The sequence below is a fragment of the Candoia aspera genome, chromosome 4 (assembly GCF_035149785.1).
Source record: "Candoia aspera isolate rCanAsp1 chromosome 4, rCanAsp1.hap2, whole genome shotgun sequence".
Taxonomy (NCBI): Eukaryota; Metazoa; Chordata; class Lepidosauria; order Squamata; family Boidae; genus Candoia; species Candoia aspera.
This window is the reverse complement of record NC_086156.1, coordinates 68,021,812-68,039,811: the sequence shown is the minus strand read 5'-3', so window position 1 is coordinate 68,039,811 and position 18,000 is coordinate 68,021,812. Positions and strand designations below refer to the sequence as shown.

At 40.4% G+C, this 18,000-nt stretch overlaps 1 protein-coding gene across 3 annotated transcripts in view; it reads right to left on the bottom strand.

The window, feature by feature from the left end:
• YTHDC1 (YTH N6-methyladenosine RNA binding protein C1) overlaps positions 1 to 10,817 on the bottom strand; it is a 32,783-nt gene extending 21,966 nt beyond the window's left edge. For all 3 annotated transcript variants that reach the window (XM_063300350.1, XM_063300353.1, XM_063300352.1), the window contains exon 1: positions 10,674 to 10,817. In XM_063300350.1, coding sequence (XP_063156420.1) covers positions 10,674 to 10,758 — 85 coding nt within the window. In that variant the 5' untranslated portion in view covers positions 10,759 to 10,817. The remainder of the gene's footprint in view (positions 1 to 10,673) is intronic.
• Positions 10,818 to 18,000: the final 7,183 nt, after the last annotated feature.

The window sequence follows — 18,000 nt, the reverse complement described above, 5'->3', positions numbered from 1 at the left end:
GTCAGTCAGTACACGTTGTCCTGTACCTGACCTGTTTCTTTCCTCTCTCCCACCCCACAACAGAGCAGAGGGATTACCTAAACAAGCTATCTCTTCCTGAGCTGCTGTTCTCTATGCAGCACAAGTTAACAAGCTCAGCTCTGCCATCTTAGTTTGGCCTGAAATTGACAAGACCCTAAATCAGTTTCACACTAAAGGTTTCTGTTTGCCTCCTAAGCTGCTAGTGGCTCAGAATGGCAAGCACACTAGGTAAACAGCTGGCCCTGGTGCATTCCTTTCAATGTGTATTCCCCATTGTGTGCCTGTTTATTGTAATCCCTTCCACTTAAATTAATGTAAATATGAACACTAATTCTCTACTTGCTAATTATCCCAGTGCCCTGGTGAGCATTCCAAAGGGCAGGGGAGTGGGGGAAAAGGGCTATAAGATTTGCTCTCTCCCCTTGCCTGAGCAGAGACCCTGAGTCAAGTTCCAGAAAACACCCTCCCCCTACCCCCCTGGGGCTCACCCAGCTGTTTGGGGTTGTATCTTTCTGACACTGTAAAGCAAAGGAAAGCTGAAGTAAAATAGTAAGCACAGTCACGGTCATATGATTTTTCCACTTAGCGACCACTTCACTTAATGACCCAGTTGCCAGTCCCAATTGCAGTTGCTAAGCGAGGACTACCTGTATAGTGAAGAGTTGGACCTTGAAAAAAAGATAAGCAAACCATTATCTTTTCTGTAATATGCGATTTTGAGTCTGAATTCCCCACTAAGTCAAAGAAGTCTTCCAATTCCGATCAGAACTAAGGACTAAGTCTCAAAAACCAACTGTAATATCCTTCCCAAAATATTAAAAAAACTGCCTACAAAGTACTTAATCTCAGAGTGTATGTTGTTTGAAGCAACTTGCATGAATAAAGTTGCATTATGATGTAATATTAATGTTATAGTCTTGTGAAAGCTGATTCACACAATATCATTTCTTAAGTGCAGTATCAAATAATGATTAGTATGTGTATAGAAGTATATAAATTAATAACTATAAATAGTAGTACCAGATCTAAAAAAACTTTTCAGAGCCAATTTATATATTCATCTGCCAGTCACCTACTGTATTTTATATACTTACTATTATCAATTATGTTGAAGATGATACTGAAGAAGCATCAATTTAGTCCATAATAGCTTATTTTATTTCAAGAATATCTTTATGTGAGTTCTTAAAATGTCCCCATTAAAAATCTATCAACAAAAAGTTTCTCAACTGCTAAACACAGACACACACACTTTGTCAAGAAGTTGGAGAAAACAGCATTTGAAATGGTCTCCAAATTCTAATAATCTCTTCTTTGCAAAATAACCACCTATAGTCACTTGGCTTTAACTTAGCATGTGATGTTAGTCCAAGCACAATGATTTGAAAACACTGATTTAAGGATTAATGTGATGTGTGAACCCAGCTACTGGGACTTACTTAATAAACCAATTAAAACAAGCCATGGTTTAGTCCAGTATATGACCCCACCTGCATCTCACTTAGTGACAAAAAAAAAAATCTGATTTACAAGAAACTGATTTTTTTTAAATGTAAAAAATGTGCCATTTTCATCACTGTATTGATTTAACAAGTTTCTGTATTGATTGTTGTTGTTAGTTGCTGTCGAGTTGTTTACAACTCATGGTGACCCTAAGTATAACAGAATGAAATGCTGTTTGGTCTTGCGCCATATGCCTGACGTTCCAATGTTTGCATCCACTGTTGCTGTAGTTGTATCAACCCATCGCATTGAAGGTCTTCCTCTTTTCTGCTGGCCCTTGACTTTACCAAACATGATGCCCTTTTCATGTGATTGGTCTTTCCTGACGATGTGCCCAAAGTATGAGAGTCTAAGCCCATAGCTGACTATTATTTATGGCAAATCACTTCCAAAATCCTGCAGAGAAAACTACATGAACTTGTCCAGGTAGTTGCCATTAACTTGAAGGCACAAAACCCAAACCAAACCAAAAACCATAATCTATGCCCCCCAGAACGTAGCCAAAGGTAACCATAAAACTGTAGGGGGAAATTAAGGTAAGTAACCAATATGATTACTTAAGTAAATACAAGTATTTTTCTTGGCCCTTCCTATTTTTGGAGTTCATCACTCAAAAAGTAAAGGGTAGCCCTTGGTTTGGAAAAAAAAAAGTGTTACCCTGGTTTAGAGAATCTAATAGGAATGACTTCTGATCCTTTTATTATTGTTGTTGTTGTTGTTGTTATGCAAAGTGTTTTGACCATGAAAGCTTCTGATGTCAAACATTTCCAGTATTCTGGCCATAAAACCAAATACTCACAGTTCAAGAATTTTTGTTTTGCGATGAAACAAAACCTGGTTGTTTCAAACACAATCATATTGAATGCTCTGACTGTTCTAAGGATTGCAGCTAAGCTGCTGTTTTGTGGCTTGTGACTGTGTTGTTTTCAAACTCTGTCCACCCTAGCTAGTAAAGCAGCAGAGAGCAATCATATCCCTGCTGCTATTGGTTTGAATGGATGAGGTGATGTGAGAGAGGTTGAAAGGAAAGGAACAGTTAGGCACATGGCCCAATGAAAAAAGGTGACTGCTCCTAGCTGCACACACGTCTGGTAAGTTATTACTGCTTGTTTAAAAAAAATACCAGAGGAACTTATCAGTTCATGAGGTAGACTACAGATTTGTTACGTTATGCTTTATTCTGCATGCAGATAATATAAAGATGTGCTTCATACGCAAATCTTGCTGAAACTGATAGGGCCATATAAATATGAAGATTACTAGTACAGTGTTGGTTTGGATGACTTGTTAAGCTCTGGATGTACTCTGTGCACCCTCATGTATCCTGCTGTGTTGAGCTTAAGGAGGCATTTAAAAATCCAAGTATTGTTTGTTGAAGAGGGCTGGTTTGTTGAGCTTTGGCATGCTTAGGTACTGTGTCCACTCTGCCTTGTCCTTCTAATGTTAATGTTACTTGTAGAATTAAGAACAGCAGCAATCAGCAATCACTCAAATGTGCTAACAGAAACCAATCAGCAAAGAACAATATTATTGCTTCTGCTAGACTTGCATCCGGCACACAGGCTGCAGAATAGAGGCTGCATAGAAATAAAATCTGGAACCTGAATATCCTGGATTTTACTGAGTAAATCTCTCATCTTAATTTGATCATTGACAAGATTTGGAGCTTCAATATAATGGCCATATTTTCACTCTGATGAATCACCACCTTTCTATCTTAAGAGAAGGACAACACAGAAGCTTCTATTGGCTTGTCTACTTACACCAGATAATGCCCCTCTTTAGCAACAAATTCAAATGCAAGCACAGTGAGCTATAACCCTAACCCATAAATCTAGAACTTATGAAGCTAATGTTCTACAAGTAGCAGAGACAGAAAATCCACTAGAAAAATATTCTTTCTAGCCTTACAGTCAGCAGTGTTCCAGGAAATTAAAAAAAAATGCTGGTTGGCCTTCACTGAGTCATTTACAGCTTTTAAAGAAGGGAAGCCACTGAAATTACATCTAGCATTTAAATCATCTGGGGAAAGGAATGGCCATCTACTGATGTTTGAGTGTTCCAAAGTATAGGATGGAGCTCAACTGGTTAACCCTCTGTTGCACCAGGCTGTATGGTTGATATCTCATTGATAACTGCATATTAACCAAGACGTATCTTGAACATACAGCTATCTGTGATAGCCCACCATAAATTTGTCTGCATTACTAGGCTAGGTGAACTGGCTGATTTCTATTCCTGAATATAATTTGTAATAATATTCTTCTGCTTGGAGATTTGGTTATCAGAGGTAATTGTGTTGCAGGATTTTTATTGTGTATTCCCTCGCAGAAGGGCAGGTGGTGAATGAGGAGGTATTAGTATTCAAAATAGTCTGCAGGTTTCTTGTGTACTACATGTGATTCCCTTCTACCTGCAATCATTATTAATACAGACAGGTACTTGCACTTGATTGTTAATACTTATCTCCTAAGAAATTGATACATCAAATTGATGTACCATTCAATGCTGGGAAAAGATTAAAGCAATCCTTGTAAAAGTTAATATAAGAACATCCAGATGCTACCACTGTATTGGCAGATCTTAATGCCATTATTGTCATTAAGGCATTTGTTCTCTCTAATGGTGCTCCTGCCTGTCGACCTCACCATTGTAAAGGTCATGGAATTAGTTAGCAGGTTGGTGTTCAATACAAATGGTAAACATCTTAACTTTTTGATGGTCAGTGATGCTACTGAAGCTTATACTTATGTGGGAACGAAGTTCCAGCACCACTGATTGTGCTATGGTTTCATATGAACTTTTAAAATTAACTTTATCCTTTAGCATTTTTATGTGGCTAATACTGAAAACTGTCCATTAATAATTAGCCTAGGTATCAACAAAAAGTCATATGGTTAACAGAAAATAACCTGCATAGAGAATGACAGAGGCAACTCCTGAATGAAATGATTTGCAAAGTTGGAAAAATTAATTCAAACATATCTAACCTCCAAGAAGGGTCTAGTGTTGAATAACATCTTAATTGAAGGAAAATAATCCAGACATAATTAATGGACACTTCCAAACTGTCCTATAGGCTTTACATCTAGCTCAGGGACAAAATAAAAACAAACCCTCCCATTTCATGATGAAACCCTGATTTGACCATGGGTGCATACATCCCAAGGCTAATCTAGTGGAAGCCTTCAGAATAAACAAATCCAAAAATTATTCTCATAGAAGCAAAGATATGAATTTAAAAGTATATATAAAGCTCTAATCAAAAGATGTCCCAGCTTAGCTGGGAAGAACTATTTAAGCCCGCTAATAAAAAAATCTAATACCTTCCTGGCGATTATTGTGAATTATATACAGCCAGGAGTACTTACACAGATGGTAAAATAACAACCAACAGAAGGCAGAAATTTATGTTAAGTTATTTTGTGGTTTAAATCTTTAGCTCCCACCACTGCAGCCCAACTGTATTCTAAGCTGACCTGCTCCCCCTCCTCCTGTTGGTATCCCAGTATTTCCCTCTCACATTCCCAAATTGAATGGACAACTTAAAAATGGGAAACTTCCAGTGTGATGTAATTTCCCCTGAACTGTGAAAAAGAATATGGATTGCAGGCCTCAGTTTTGGCATCTATATTTACATGTCTTAATGATACTCTGTATATTCCTAAGGATTGGAGCTACCCTGTATGGTTCTCATGTAGAAGAAAGAGAACAGGTCTGATCCAGCCATTTATTGCCCAATTAAACTTTTGATCATTATAAGTAAACTATATGAACATTTTTTTCCTGAAAACTTCTGGACTGACTTCAGTATGAAAAAGTCTTAGCAGATGAATGAACAGGATTTAGAAAGGGAAGTGTTTCATTTTATACTTTTCAGTAAAAAAATAGATCACCCTTCTCCCACCTTGTGACACACACACTCTCTCTCTATATATTTTGCCCATCTTCAATCAGCATTTGACTTTATACCTAGGAATACATTCTGGTAGAAACTGACCCACTCCTGTATAGATCAGAGATGGTTACCCTCAATTAAAAAGCTACATAAAAATGCCTCCATCCAAGTTGAGTCAGCAAGAGTCATCTGTCTATTGAAATCCCCATAGAGAAAGATGTGAATCAAGACTGTACTTTCCTTTTTAACATTTATTTTAATTCTATAGTTTCAGCTCTAACTAAAAGTGAGTTTTATTTTCCCATACTAGGTAACAGCCAGGTAGCTGTGCTTCTTTATGCTGATGACATCACTACCCTCTCCATTTTACTGACTGGATTCCGAAGTTTTCAAGCCTTTGCAACCCCTTATGATGAGGAAAAGCTAACTACTACCTACCTCAAAAGTAAAGTTACGATTTTTCAAAGAGAGCCTCACATCATTAGTATTTCTGGCAAATAAATGAAATTTAAGGGAACAAACCAGGTCTTTGAATATCTTGCACTGATGTTTCATTTCTCCATGAACCTGGAGAGAACTAATTAGGATAAGTACTGAAAAGGCAACAGGAATGCAAAGGCTGTATGGAGGTTACTATATATTAGCAGCTATTAAGACTTCAAAGCAAAAACAAATCTCCTAGATACTATAAGGCTTCCAGGTATGTGCTTATAAAAGGTTAAGTCTAATGGAAACTATCCAATCCAGATTTTTATGAATCTTAATTCAAGACCTTACTTCATTATTAATGTATTTGTATGACTGAATCTGAACTAATCTCCCTTTTGGTGAGTGCCTATATCTGCTGACTCAAATACTGGCTTAAACACAAGTGGCACTCACAAGTTGCTCAGTGAGTGTTTCAACTGAACCTGGGAGATTGGTATAATCTGAAAGGAAAAAAAAAAGGAAAAGCAGAAGGTTTTTTTTTTTTTTTTAAACCCTCATTCTAATCTATAGAAATTCTTACTAGGTGAGAACATAGCTATGTTACTGTTTTTTCCTCTGGGAATTATTCAAAGTTTAAAAAAAAATTTTTTTTATAATAATCCTGAGCCAAATTTTCTGCAGCTTGGATGGTTGGTAGCTTTCAGCATGGACCATAACCTCACTTACTTTTGTACTCATGGGGTGATGGACAAGGGGGGGAGGTCCCAAGAATTTAGGGCAGGCCCAGAGACATTTAAATTTTTTCTCCTTTGAAGAGCAACAACTTTCTTCAGTTTCAGAAGAAAATTGGCATGAACACAGGGAATGTACATTTGCAGATAGTTGAGTGGGTTGTGGATCAAGGCCAGATTTTAGGAAACTTTGTAATAGACAGACATGCCTGGGAATATCCTAGTAGCCAACATTGATTAAAAAATATGGAACTTATCTTATTTACTACCTGTACATTTAGTGGAAGTTCTCTCTGTAGAAGAGATTCATGCAGATCCTCCATTTATTAGAATGGAAGATGGCATTGGAATTACAATAATCCCCCCATAAGGTAAAACATTAAACAAAGAAACAATTTAAGTAATTTCTCTGAGAATGCATACCCTTAAGTGAATCTTTACTGGTATGCCACTTACATATAAATCTTTATTTAGAAGTACAACATTCACTAATTTGAATGTGCACAATATGTAAGATACAGGTTGAAAAAAGCCAGAAGGTAGGATTTTTTAAAAACAAATTAAGGACATTTCTTTGCTATGCACACATAAGCCTTCAAAATATGAGCAAAAACATTATTCCAAGAAAAATATCTAAGGGCCAGCTCAGTTTTTGATGGAATGTCCAGGACTTCTTCAGACTTTGCTGTCTTTGTCTTCTATTCTCAGTAAAAATTCAGTTTAAGGGACTAATGAAGGAAGGAGTTTCATTAAACTAAAATGCCTGTTAAATGTTTCAATCCTTGTATGATGCTGAGTAATTTTTCTGAGATGGGTGGCCATATAAATTGTTTAAATAAATAAAATTTTAAAATCCTGATGGGATTTCATGCATGTTTAAAATAAAAAATGGGATTTATGCATGTGTAAAGTGGCAAACAGGATTTATGCATATGCATAAGCCTACAGTATACAGATTTTGTCTGTTGTAACTGAAGTCTACAGAGGGTTTATTATAGAGCCTTGTTGTTTTAATCTGCAGTGATACATATGAAAATGCAGACCACCATCCCTTAGTTGGTATTATTAGATTTATATCCCACCTTTATTTTGTGCAACTCCAGACAGCATATATAATAGTCCCGCTTCCTATTTTCCCCATCCTGTGGTGGGCTGGGCTGAGAGTGACGGGCCTAAAGTAACCCAGCCAGCTTTCATGCCTAAGGAAGGGCTAGAACTCATGGTCTCCCTGTTTCTAATCCAGCACCTTAACCAGTGTACCAAACTGGTTGGCTTCATATTAAAAATACATACCCTGAACCTTGAAAAATTAACTGGATCTTACTGTCATAAAATTCTTCTAAGCATAAATAATGCAGAACTATTGCAGTCACCACTCCATGTTTATTTTGCTCTCATAGAATGGAAAAAAGGAAAAGGCTTCACTAAATCTCTTTAGGTGTAAGAAGCTAACACATGCATGAAATAAGTCTGGGCACAGATGTAAAAGCTTAAAAAGTGGGCTAGAAACCAGGAGATTGAGAGTTCTAGTCCCGCCTTAGGCAAGAAAGCTGGCTGGGTGACCTTGGGCCAGTCACTCTCTCTCAGCCCAACTCACCTCACAGGGTTGTTGTTGTGTGGAAAATAGGCGGAGGAAGGAGTAATAGGGATGTTCACCGCCTTGAGTTATTTGTAAAAATAATAAAGGCAGGATAGAAGATAAATAAATAAATACTTTTAATTAACAGTGTTTCTGTGGTGTGTGTGTGAGAAAAAGTCAAGCTGGCAGTCTCAACAGTGTGATTAAAGCCCCACCCCTTTGTGTATACAAAGGGGTGGGACTCTGATTGCTTTGCCATAACCACCATCTTGACTTTTTTACCCCTGCAGATGCCAATGCTTTTAATGGCACTTCAAGTATGTGGGGGTGCAAATGCAGCATCTGTCTGCAACTACTTAAAGTAGCTACTTCTTTTCCCTGGATCACCTGGCAGTTGCAGCAGACAGCCACATGTTTCTGAGAAAAGACAGAGCAGAAAGAGGTGCTCTGTTTTATTTCATACCATTCTCAATTTCCAAAGAAGAACTGCAAACTCTCTAACCAGATACTGTCCATCACCTGCTAGTCTACTGTAGTATCTAATTCTGTAATGTCACTGAAATAAATGCTGACTCTTCCAGTAATCCAGATCTTCAAACACAGATGAACAAGGGACCTGAGTTTACATAGAGGCATAATAATTTTATTGGTTTGCATTTTATCTCATGTTTTCTGCAGGAGTTCAAAGCAGCTTACATATGGATCTCTCTTCACAACCTTGTGAGCAGGCTGGGTTGAGAGAGTGAATCCCCCAAAATCACCTAATGAGCTCCTGTGGGTAGGGCTGCCCTAGAAGCCAGGCCTCCCCCAATCTTAATCCTACATGTTAACTGCTACACCATACTGGATGTCTTTCCCCATGTTCTAGAAAACACAGCTTTTTCCTAGCATGTAGTTTTTGAATATTAACAGACATGGTGAACATTAGTGTTTTCCCTAAAAACTGTACATGAAATCAAAAAGCAGATGTACCACAGCAACTGCATGTGCAAGCTATAACTCAGATTCCCGTATTCCAAATGCTACCTCAAATAATGGCTTTATCATTTTAGCTTCACTTCCATACGTGGATAATAGGACAGGCTCACATTGTAGGTGACTTGTGATTACTGAAACAATCGATGTTACACAGAAAACAGGTAATAAAAACCAAAGTCATTAATACGACAATAAACGCAGTTCACGAAAATTAGGCATCATAATGTCCTACAGATTTTAAAGGAAAAGCTTAACTCTTTCCGACTCCAACCATGCTCGCCTTCCGGCTGGATCCCATACAATGAAACCAAACTCTTTCCCACACTCCCATCCGGTTTCCTGGCCGGAGCCTCCAAAACCGTCGTCTCTGTTAATGCCCGAAAGCTCTCCCAGCTTGCACCCTTTCCAGACGAGGGAAGGTGGTAATCAACGTGAACTCTTAAACCCTGGCTGAGGCTTTTCGTAAGGAGAGAAAGGCGTGCTTTACCTCCGGGCAGGGAAGGACTGCCAGTAGTGGGTCGCGGGCCGACTGCGCGACGCTCCCACAGCTAACCGCGCCTCCCACGGACCCATGGACAGCCCCGTTGCCATGGCTGCAAGTGGTTGAGGAGGAAGAGGGGAATGATGAAGAGGAAAGGGATACATTCCGTACCTTTTTCCTCCCGGCTCTCGGCCGCCATCCTTTTCCCACAGCCGCTCCCGGATATGAGCAGAGAGCTTGCCTCACAGAGAAAGACAACCCCACTGGGTGACGGTGGAACGAGAAAGCAAGCGGCAGGAAAGACGGAACAACGATCCAACAACGGGGGGGAAAAAAATCTCTTCAGCGGCTGCCCGGCCAAAATGGAGGCTCGCTCCAGAGCCCACTTCTTCCTTCTCCTTCCTCTTTTCCGTCCTGACTTCCTACGCGACAATTCTCTCTCTCCCACAATGCCCCACGCGACGGACGCCACCTACGTCACAAGACACGGCCCTGGTGTCCGCGGAACCGGCTGTTTGCACCATAGAGGAGTCGGGAGTGCTGCACACACAGAGACCCGCTCTCTCCCCTTGCCCGCGCGGAGACCCTGAAAGCCTGCAGTTCCTTCCCAGCCTGAAGCGAAACCCGCCCAGTGAGATCACGCCCAGCACTTTAGGATGAGCCTGGGGGAGCAGGAGAGAGTCACCTCCGCCCTCCCTCCTCCCGTCCGAAAGCAGCACTGGTAGATTCCGGTGCTCCTGCGCTTTAGACCCAAGGTTGCCTTCTGGGCTGCAAGATGTGGCGCGCAGCTGAAAAGCCGTTTTAAAAGGCAGCGGACTGCATTTGCCTTCGAAGAGCTATCGCCCCTAGCAAATTGGTGGGAGCCGAGGGAGAAAAAGGAGGACTAATGTGCAATTTATTGTTGCAATGGATAAGTAGAGGCCGAGGTTTTGAATCCAGTGACCTCTCCCTTCATTGCTTTGTAACGAAAGATCTGTCCAATCCCAAATATATTCAGATATTGTTCTTTCTCGCGGGGCCAAAAGTCCGTTTCAGAAAGCGCGTTACTCTCACCATTTCCATTTCTATAGCTGCAAAGGGAGCGGGTTAAGCGCTGGGCTTTACTACGTCTCCTTGACGCTCCTGGGGGTTCAGACATAGCTAGGGTAGCCCTTACGCAGCCTGGTCGTCTTCCTGGGCGTTGCTCTCAGTTTTCGCTATGCCGGCTGGTCTAGACAACAAGAAACGAAAGTGAAAGAAAGGGAGCTTCTGAAAATACCTGTCTTGATTATGGGAAACAGGCGCCAGCGGCAGAATGCGGCTGCTTCCGAGCTCGTGGGAAAAGTCACCCCCTTCCCTAAAAGTTCCTGGTGAGACCAACAGTCATGCTTCACCTTCCTCCCTGTTCAGCTTGATCATTTATAGCTGTCGGATACGTATTGGGACTGGAACAGAAAAGTCACGCTAATCGCTAGGATAAGCTCTGATCACTGCTCCTAAAGGAGGTAAATAGTGTCAGTTCCCCCACTTTTAACAATTCAATCAATCCGTCAAAGTTTATTGATTAGCCCTTAGGCCATATCAGAATACAAGATTAAACAATGAATGTTAATAAAACTATATAAAATTAATAGAAAAAGACAAGTTAAATGAATAGTAAATAACATACAGTAGATAAGTATACATATAAATGAAAATACACATTTTTGTGTCACCCTTACAGTTTACCCTGATCAACCCCACATATGTAGATCTCAAGCTTATTGATTTGCTTAAATAGAGAGCTGTATTATATGTTATTTTTAGGTCTTGGCCAAACATAAAATACGTTCTAATATGTGATTCCCAGTGGGTCATTCCTTTAATATATGGGCCAAGTTGCAGATCTCTCTCCTCCTTGTACAAATTACAATTGAATAATATATGTGCTATATCCTTTATTTTAGGTGCTCCGCATATACAAATGAGTTCATTATAAGGGATGCTGTTGAATCCCCTGTATCTGACCATTGTATCAAGGTGATCAAAACTAGCTCAGGTGAATACCTCTCTGAGATGTCTTGGCATTGGTATTTTTAAATAGTTGGCAATTTGAAAAGTGCATTTATATCAGGTCAGCCATTTCAAATTGCCAACCTTACTAAGGGCGGCTATATCTTTTTGTGCTTCTATATCCGAGATTCTTTGTGCAGTGCTCTTTTTGATCTCTGGAAGCGCAGGAGACAGGGAGACCACAGCTCCTTATATAACTTGTTAATTGTGTAATCCAGGAGGTCTGTAGTTGGGATTTTGTCTGTTCTAATAGACACAATCTTGGAAGTCTGTCAGACTCCATTTCATTGATTTTACACCAATAATTGTATGCTCTAATTTTAGACTGTGAGTAGATTGTGTAAATTCCCAATTTGGCTCTAACCGCAGCAGCTGAAGTCCTTTTATCTACACCCAGGATGCTTCTCAGATGCTGGGATTGTGTTTGTTCTATTAATGTAATGGAATTTAAGCCCCAAACTTCTGCTGCATATAAAAGCATAGGAGTAACCTTAGCTTTATATACTTTGATTATTGGTGCTAAGGAACCTGGGTAGCTATATGTTTTTAATTTAAGTAGTAAATTCAGGCGTGCCTTTGCTCTAAGTGAGCTCCTTTGGTAATGAAAAATCCCAGATCCAGTCTTAGAGAAAATTACCCCAAGGTAAGGAAAGGTATTCACTTGTTCTTCACCATCTAATTGCCGTCTACGTCTCTGCTGTCTTTTTCCAAACACCATAATTTTTGACTTTGATTTATTGATGAATAGAGAATTATCCAGACAATAGGAGCTAAGTCTTCTTAACAATCTACGTGGTCCAACTTGCGAATATGATAATATCATACCAGCATATAGCAAGATGTTACAATATGTATTTAGGACTTTGGGCATATGTGCTTCAGGGTCCTTCATTACTCCCTGGCAGGTCATTGATATATAGATTGAATAATAGTGGTGCTAGTATGCACCCTTGTCTTACCCCTTTGTATGTATTGATCCTGTTTGTCATAGCTCCATTTACCCCAAACCGCACTTTCAAACAAGTGCTTGTGTGTAGAGCTTTAATTAATACCAGCAATCTGGGTTCAATTTTGAGGGCAGTCAATTTATTCCATAATACTTCTCTATTCCTCCGCAAAGGATCGTTACCTTGTCGTGGTGCTGGAGCTTGAGCACCTCAATGATGCCATGAGCTAAACCGTGAAGGGCCACCCAAGACGGGAAGGTCATGACAGAGAGGTCAGACTAAATGCGATCCCTGGGGAAGGTAATGGCAACCCACCCCAGTATTCTTGCCGTGAAAACTAAATGGATCAGTACAACCAGAGATATGTCGGTATACCATCGGAAGATGAGACCCCCAGGTTGGAAGATGGTCAAAATGCTACTGGGGAGGAACAGAGGATGAGCTCAACTAGCCCCAGTCGTGATGACGCAGCTAGCTCAAAGCCGAAAGGACGGTTAGCGGCCGACGGTGCTGGTGGTGAACGGCGAATCCGATGTTCTAAGGATCAACACACCATTGGAACCTGGAATGTAAGATCTATGAGCCAGGGCAAATTGGATGTAGTTATTGGTGAGATGTCAAGATTAAAGATAGACATTCTGGGCGTCAGTGAACTGAAATGGACTGGAATGGGCCACTTCACATCAAATGACCACCAGATCTACTACTGTGGACAAGAGGACCACAGAAGAAATGGAGTAGCCTTCATAATTAATAGTCAAGTGGCTAAAGCAGTGCTTGGATACAACCCCAAAAACGACAGAATGATCTCAATTCGAATTCAGGGCAAGCCATCTAACATCACAGTGATCCAAATATACGCCCCAACCACAAATGCTGAAGAAGCTGAAGTAGAGCAGTTCTATGAGGATCTGCAGCACCTACTGGACAACACGCCTAAAAGAGATGTTATTTTCATCACAGGAGACTGGATTGCTAAGGTGGGCAGTCAAATGACACCTCGAATTACAGGTAAGTATGGCCTGGGAGAACAAAACGAAGCAGGACATAGGCTGATAGAATTTTGCCAAGACAATTCACTCTGCATAACAAACACTCTCTTCCAACAACCTAAGAGACGGCTTTACACATGGACTTCACCAGATGGACAACACCGAAATCAGATTGATTACATCCTTTGCAGCCAAAGGTGGCGGACATCTGTACAGTCGGTAAAAACTAGGCCTGGAGCTGACTGTAGTTCAGACCATGAACTTCTTCTTGCACAATTTAGGATCAGACTAAAGAGATTAGGGAAGACCCACAGATCAGCTAGATATGAGCTCACGAATATTCCTCAGGAATATGCAGTGGAGGTGAAGAATAGATTTAAGGGACTGGACTTAGTAGATAGGGTCCCGGAAGAACTCTGGACAGAAGTTGGCAGCATTGTTCAGGAGGCGGCAACAAAATACATCCCAAAGAAAGAGAAAACCAAGAAGGCAAAATGGCTGTCTGCTGAGACACTAGAAGTAGCCCAAGAAAGAAGGAAAGCAAAAGGCAACAGCGATAGGGGGAGATATGCCCAATTAAATGCAAAATTCCAGAGGTTAGCCAGAAGAGATAAGGAATTATTTTTAAACAAGCAATGCGCGGAAGTGGAAGAAGACAATAGAATAGGAAGGACAAGAGACCTCTTCCAGAAAATTAGAAACATTGGAGGTAAATTCCAGGCAAAAATGGGTATGATCAAAAACAAAGATGGCAAGGACCTAACAGAAGAAGAAGAGATCAAGAAAAGGTGACAAGAATATACAGAAGACCTGTATAGGAAGGATAACAATATCAGGGATAGCTTTGACGGTGTGGTCAGTGAGCTAGAGCCAGACATCCTGAAGAGTGAGGTTGAGTGGGCCTTAAGAAGCATTGCTAATAACAAGGCAGCAGGAGACGACGGCATCCCAGCTGAACTGTTCAAAATCTTGCAAGATGATGCTGTCAAGGTAATGCATGCTATATGCCAGCAAATTTGGAAAACACAAGAATGGCCATCAGATTGGAAAAAATCAACTTATATCCCCATACCAAAAAAGGGAAACACTAAAGAATGTTCAAACTATCGAACAGTGGCACTCATTTCACATGCCAGTAAGGTAATGCTCAAGATCCTGCAAGGTAGACTTCAGCAGTTCATGGAGCGAGAATTGCCAGATGTACAGGCTGGGTTTAGAAAAGGCAGAGGAACTAGAGACCAAATTGCCAATATCCGATGGATAATGGAAAAAGCCAGGGAGTTTCAGAAAAACATCTATTTCTGTTTTATTGACTATTCTAAAGCCTTTGACTGTGTGGACCATAACAAACTGTGGCAAGTTCTTAGTGGTATGGGGATACCAAGTCATCTTGTATGCCTCCTGAAGAATCTGTATAACAACCAAGTAGCAACAGTAAGAACAGACCACGGAACAACGGACTGGTTTAAGATTGGGAAAGGAGTACGGCAGGGCTGTATACTCTCACCCTACCTATTCAACTTGTATGCAGAACACATCATGCGACAAGCTGGCCTTGAGGAATCCAAGGCTGGAGTTAAAATTGCTGGAAGAAACATTAACAATCTCAGATATGCAGATGATACCACTTTGATGGCTGAAAGTGAAGAGGAACTGAGGAGCCTTATGATGAAGGTGAAAGAAGAAAGTGCAAAAGCTGGCTTGCAGCTAAACCTCAAAAAAACCAAGATTATGGCAACCAGCTTGATTGATAACTGGCAAATAGAGGGAGAAAATGTAGAAGCAGTGAAAGACTTTGTATTCCTAGGTGCAAAGATTACTGCAGATGCTGACTGCAGTCAGGAAATCAGAAGACGCTTAATCCTTGGGAGAAGAGCAATGACAAATCTCGATAAAATAGTTAAGAGCAGAGACATCACACTGACAACAAAGGCCCGCATAGTTAAAGCAATGGTGTTCCCTGTAGTAACATATGGCTGCGAGAGCTGGACCATAAGGAAGGCTGAGCGAAGGAAGATCGATGCTTTTGAACTGTGGTGTTGGAGGAAAATTCTGAGAGTGCCTTGGACTGCAAGAAGATCCAACCAGTCCATCCTCCAGGAAATAAAGCCAGACTGCTCACTTGAGGGAATGATATTAAAGGCAAAACTGAAATACTTTGGCCACATCATGAGAAGACAGGACACCCTGGAGAAGATGCTGATGCTAGGGAGAGTGGAAGGCAAAAGGAAGAGGGGCCGACCAAGGGCAAGATGGATGGATGATATTCTAGAGGTGACGGACTCGTCCCTGGGGGAGCTGGGGATGTTGACGACCGACAGGAAGCTCTGGCGTGGGCTGGTCCATGAAGTCACGAAGAGTCGGAAGCGACTAAACGAATAAACAACAAAACTTCTCTATTCACCGTGTCAAATGCTTCAGTAAAAGCGATAAAGGCAGCATACAAGTGTCTCCTCTTACAGGCATATTTGGCAATCAGGTGGTTGAAAACGAAGCAATTATCAATGGTAGATTGGCTTTGCCTAAGACCTGCTTGTTCTTCTGCAAGGATACCTTTTTCATCGACCCAGCTTTCAACTCTACTCAAGAGTAACCTAGCATATATTTTGGCAACAATATCTATTAAACTGATAGGCCTATAATTGCTAGGGTCCTTTTTATTCCCTTTTTTATATATGGGAACCACTGTTGCCATCTTCCACCCTACTGGGATCTGGCAGGTGGTGTTTATATGTGTAAATAGACCCAATAGAGGACCCCACCAGTCAGGATATTTTTTAAATAGTTCGGCTGGTAAAAAATCCTCCCCCGGGGCTTTGTTACTCTTTAGACCTTTTATAATGGGCCGTATCTCATTTTCTGAGACTGGTGGTCAGGGTGGAGAGGCTTCAGTAGGTAGTGAATCGCTACTCGACTGTTTCTCTGCAGAATCTGTTAAAGCAAATAAACCTCAATAATAATTCTCCCAATCTTCAGCAGAGATTGGTATATCGAGTGCAAATCTCCGTTCCTTTAGGATTCCTGCTACGGAATGCCAGAATATAGCCGAATTGTCCCTCTGCTCATATACAAGCTGAGATGTTGACCTTAAGGAGGGAATATAAAAAACTTACAAAATTAAAGAAAAAAAATTCTGCCATCTCAGTTTGGTCTGGACTTGAGCTAGCAGCAGAAAGTCACTTTTAACAATTGTTTTAATAGTTTGTCAAAATCTATAATGCTATTTTAGGTTTTGTTTGGTTTTTCTTTTAGATGTACATTTTGGAAGGTTTGTAGGTTACCCTGAGAAAATGGGGTTTGAAGAATGCTACATAATAAGTTAGTAAAATATCTGCTGTGTTTTGGAACATATTTTACAGCTCTTAATTTCTATATTGTATTTGTTACTATTGTATTTGACTGGCCACTGGCTTCTGTGACTATAGTCTCACAACTTTTTAAACCGAAATGTGTAGTTCACACATGAATAACTAAGCCAAAATCAAACAAGACCACATTATATATTAGCATATTATGTGAACCAGGCTATCATGATAAACCATAATGGGGATTGTTTCTGTTGGCTTAGAATGTGCAATACCAGCCTGTATTTCTCTATGGTAACGTAATTCTTTGAAGCCAGTTTGGGGTAATGGTTAAGAAACAATTGGAAACTGAGTTCTAGTCCTGCCTTGGGCGTGAAGCCAGCTGGGTGGCCTTGGCCCAGTTACTTCCTCTTAGCCCTAGGAAGCAAGCAAGCAAGCAATGGCAAATCACTTCCAAAAAACCTTGCCAAGAAAACTGCAGGAACTGGTCCAGGCAGTTGCCAGGAGTGAAAAAACTGACTTGAAGGCACATGCACACAAGAAAAGGCCAATCCTTTATCTATATTGTCAAATGGATATTACTGCTCTTTTCGTTTGGGCAGCAGAAATGCAAACTGCAGTTAGCATACTCATTTTTCAAAACATTTTGTATATATTCTCATTAGAACAATCCCACAAGTAATTATTGTTAATGTTTCCTACTACAGATTAAGGTTGCTATGGTAACTAATCATTTTGGCCGGGTGAAGAGGTTGAATTTAATTGTCTCCTTTTCATGTGTTAATGGTTGCATCACCTGGGGGGGAGAAACTTGCCCAGACTTGTTTTAGTTTCTGTTTCTTTTTCTCTTCTGTGCAGACATGTAGAGAGTCAAGCTGCTCTCACTGAGAGCCCAAAACTTTTAAATATGTTTTGCTTTCTGTAAATAAATTATTTTTATAGAAATGCCTGGTGTGTGTGACTTTTCTGATCTCTCCTGGGCCAAAGGCTTTCCCAGCAATCTGCCAACAATTATCCCATGATTGCAGGGGTTTGTTTATTTATTAAATTTATATGCTGCCTGACTCCCAGTGACTCTGGGAAGTTTACAAATTGTTAACATTAA